This window comes from Artibeus jamaicensis, unplaced genomic scaffold (assembly GCF_021234435.1).
Source record: "Artibeus jamaicensis isolate MK-2021 breed Jamaican fruit bat unplaced genomic scaffold, CSHL_Jam_final contig_64, whole genome shotgun sequence".
NCBI classification, from domain to species: domain Eukaryota; kingdom Metazoa; phylum Chordata; class Mammalia; order Chiroptera; family Phyllostomidae; genus Artibeus; species Artibeus jamaicensis.
This window is the reverse complement of record NW_026521911.1, coordinates 16,209,835-16,212,337: the sequence shown is the minus strand read 5'-3', so window position 1 is coordinate 16,212,337 and position 2,503 is coordinate 16,209,835. Positions and strand designations below refer to the sequence as shown.

The 2,503-nt window shown below is 41.9% G+C and overlaps 1 protein-coding gene across 1 annotated transcript; it reads right to left on the bottom strand.

The window, feature by feature from the left end:
• Positions 1-226: 226 nt before the first annotated feature.
• LOC128628241 (upstream-binding factor 1-like protein 1) lies at positions 227-1,210 on the bottom strand. The gene has a single exon (XM_053670724.1). The coding sequence runs from the start codon at positions 1,208-1,210 to the stop codon at positions 227-229; it is 984 nt and encodes a 327-aa protein (XP_053526699.1).
• Between the last annotated feature and the right edge of the window lie 1,293 nt (positions 1,211-2,503).

The window sequence follows — 2,503 nt, the reverse complement described above, 5'->3', positions numbered from 1 at the left end:
GAGGTGGACCCTGAGAAAGATAGCTGCAGCTGCTGTCCTCACAGTCTTCATCTTCATCCCCGCTGCTGGAGTCTGAGCAGCTACTGCTTTCTGCCTTTTCCCCATCTTCCTTATTTTCTTCTGATCTCTGGGAGACATGAGAACGGCCCCCTCAAGTCCTTGCTGACCCTCTCTCTGGAGCCTGCATCCCCTGCTCCTGTGCAAGCCTTCCTTGCAGAGCCCGGGCTCAGGGACAGAGCACTTCTTTCCTCATGATCTTGGGGTCCGGGCCTCCAGTCATGTTCATGTTCTTACGCTTAGCATAGGATCTCTCTCTGTAAGCAGCATATTCTTCAGGGGACAGACTGCTGAGCCAGTGGTCCAGGTCCACCTTGTACTGTTTCTGCAGCTCCTCTGCCTGCTTCTTGTAATGCTGCTTCTGGCTCAGCGGGACGCGCTGCCAGCGTCTGCCAATCTCCACCATGCGCTCCCTCATGGGCAGGTCTTGCAGCTCCCTACTTGACCACAAATCCTGGTGGAACTTGTGGTATTCGTTCATTGGGGGCTTCTTGGGCTCTCCATGGAATTTTACCTTCTCAGAAAAATTGTTTACTGGGGGAGATTTCACTGGTTCTACATTTTCCTGAAACTTCTTTTGGACTTTGGTTGAGCTCCTTTTAGGGACAACAGAAGTGTCAGAGTTCTGCATTAGATCAGGGTGGTCCTTCCTAAACTGAGCCATTTTCTCCTCAAACTCCTCTTTCTCTTTTTGGAAATCTTGAATGTATTTCAGCTTCATTTGTTCTGGGAGTTCCTTGTATTTCTTAGACAGAACCTTGGTCAGCTCCTGGTTGTTCATCTCAGGGTGCATTTGGGAGTACTGGGCCCTCTTCTCCGTGAAAAAGCGGAAGTAAGCAGTCAGGGGTCTCTTGGGCAAGTGGGGATGGTTCTTGAGCTTTTTCTTTTGGTAAAAAGTTTTTAAATGTTCCTTAGTGTCCTGAACTATTTCTGTCAAAGTACGAAACCTTCTTGTTTGACTGGAAATTTCTAACCACTTGAGCTTGCACATTTCTGCAGAATAAGTTTTAAAAGCCACTTTTCCCCAGTCCACCTTTGACTGGGTCATTTTGAATGTGTGACTGTCATTGGGTGGGAGATTCTTCTCTACAAGGTGTAGTAACATCTCAATGTCTTCTTTGGGCCATTGGTCTTGGCCATTAGTCGATGCCATTTCTAGGACTTTGAGTCCCTTACAAAGTTATATAGACACCACAGCAGAAGCTCAAATATCTTCACTCTTAGGACTTAGCAGTTGAGCTATTTAAGAAGTTTTGCAAAGTGTGGTGCTATATATCTGAGGAGAAAGAGAAGAAATAAATGAGACAATCAGAACCCACTGAGATTTGTCCTTTATATAATTGACTTGCCTAAACAAAATAAATGAAAAATTGCTTACATATAAAGTGAAATTTTGTTTATCTATCATGTGCTAGACTGTCACTTTTCAAAATCATCTTGTCACCATTCATTCTACCCTTCTTTTGCCAAATCTCATCAGAGCCTCTCTTAAATACAATGACAACTTTCTACTCAGTGCTCAAGGTATGAAAAAATAAAAATCAACCTGTCTTTTGATCCAGCAATTCCACTGCTAGGATCATATCCTAAGAACCTCAAAACATCAATTTCAAAGAACATATGCACCACAATGTTCATAGCAGCACAATTTATAATTGCCAAGAACTGGAAGCAACCTAAATGCCCATCAGTAAATGTATGGATAAAAAAATTGTGGTACGTATACACAATGGAATTCTATGCAGCAGAGAGAAAGAAGGAATTACTACCCTTTGCGAAAACATGGATGGAACTGGAAATCATTATGCTGAGTGAAACAAGCCAGGGGTTGAAAGACAAATACCATATGATCTCACCTTTAAGAGGAAGCTAAAGAACAGGACAGACAAGCAAGCAAAATAAAAACAAATACACTGCAATAGAGAACAGGGGACAGTGAGCAGAGGGGAGAGGGGAGGGAATTTAAAGGGAAAAATGGGAGGGATTTAGAGGAACATGTATAAAGAACACAGGGACAATATCTAAGGGGAGTAGAAATGGGAGGGAGGTAGGGTGCATGGGGGAGCGGTGGGCTGGAATGGGAGAAATAAACAGAAAACTGTACTTGAAAAATAAGTAAATAAAAATTAAAAAAAAAGAAAAGTGCTCTGGGGAAGAAGATCAAAAATTAAAAAGGAAAGAGAAATGTTGGGAAAAGAAAGGCTTATTAATCTCTAGTGCCTTTAGTGTGGCAACCTTCTAAGTACAATCAGATGCCTGTGCAGGAGTTATGGGCTGGAAATAACATGAAAGAAGCTAAGAAGACATGCACACCAGACTGATATATTTTATGAATGAATTTAAAACCTGCAGTAAATGATTAATTTTTACATTATTTGTAGTGGAAAGGAATTCTACAGAACCATTTTGCTTCTCCCATCTAAGGTCAAGAACCATATAAAAATTA

What these genes read in the sequence shown, in the direction of transcription:
- LOC128628241 (XM_053670724.1), bottom strand. Translation starts at nt 1,210, where the DNA reads ATGGCATCGACTAATGGCCAAGACCAATGGCCCAAAGAAGACATTGAG.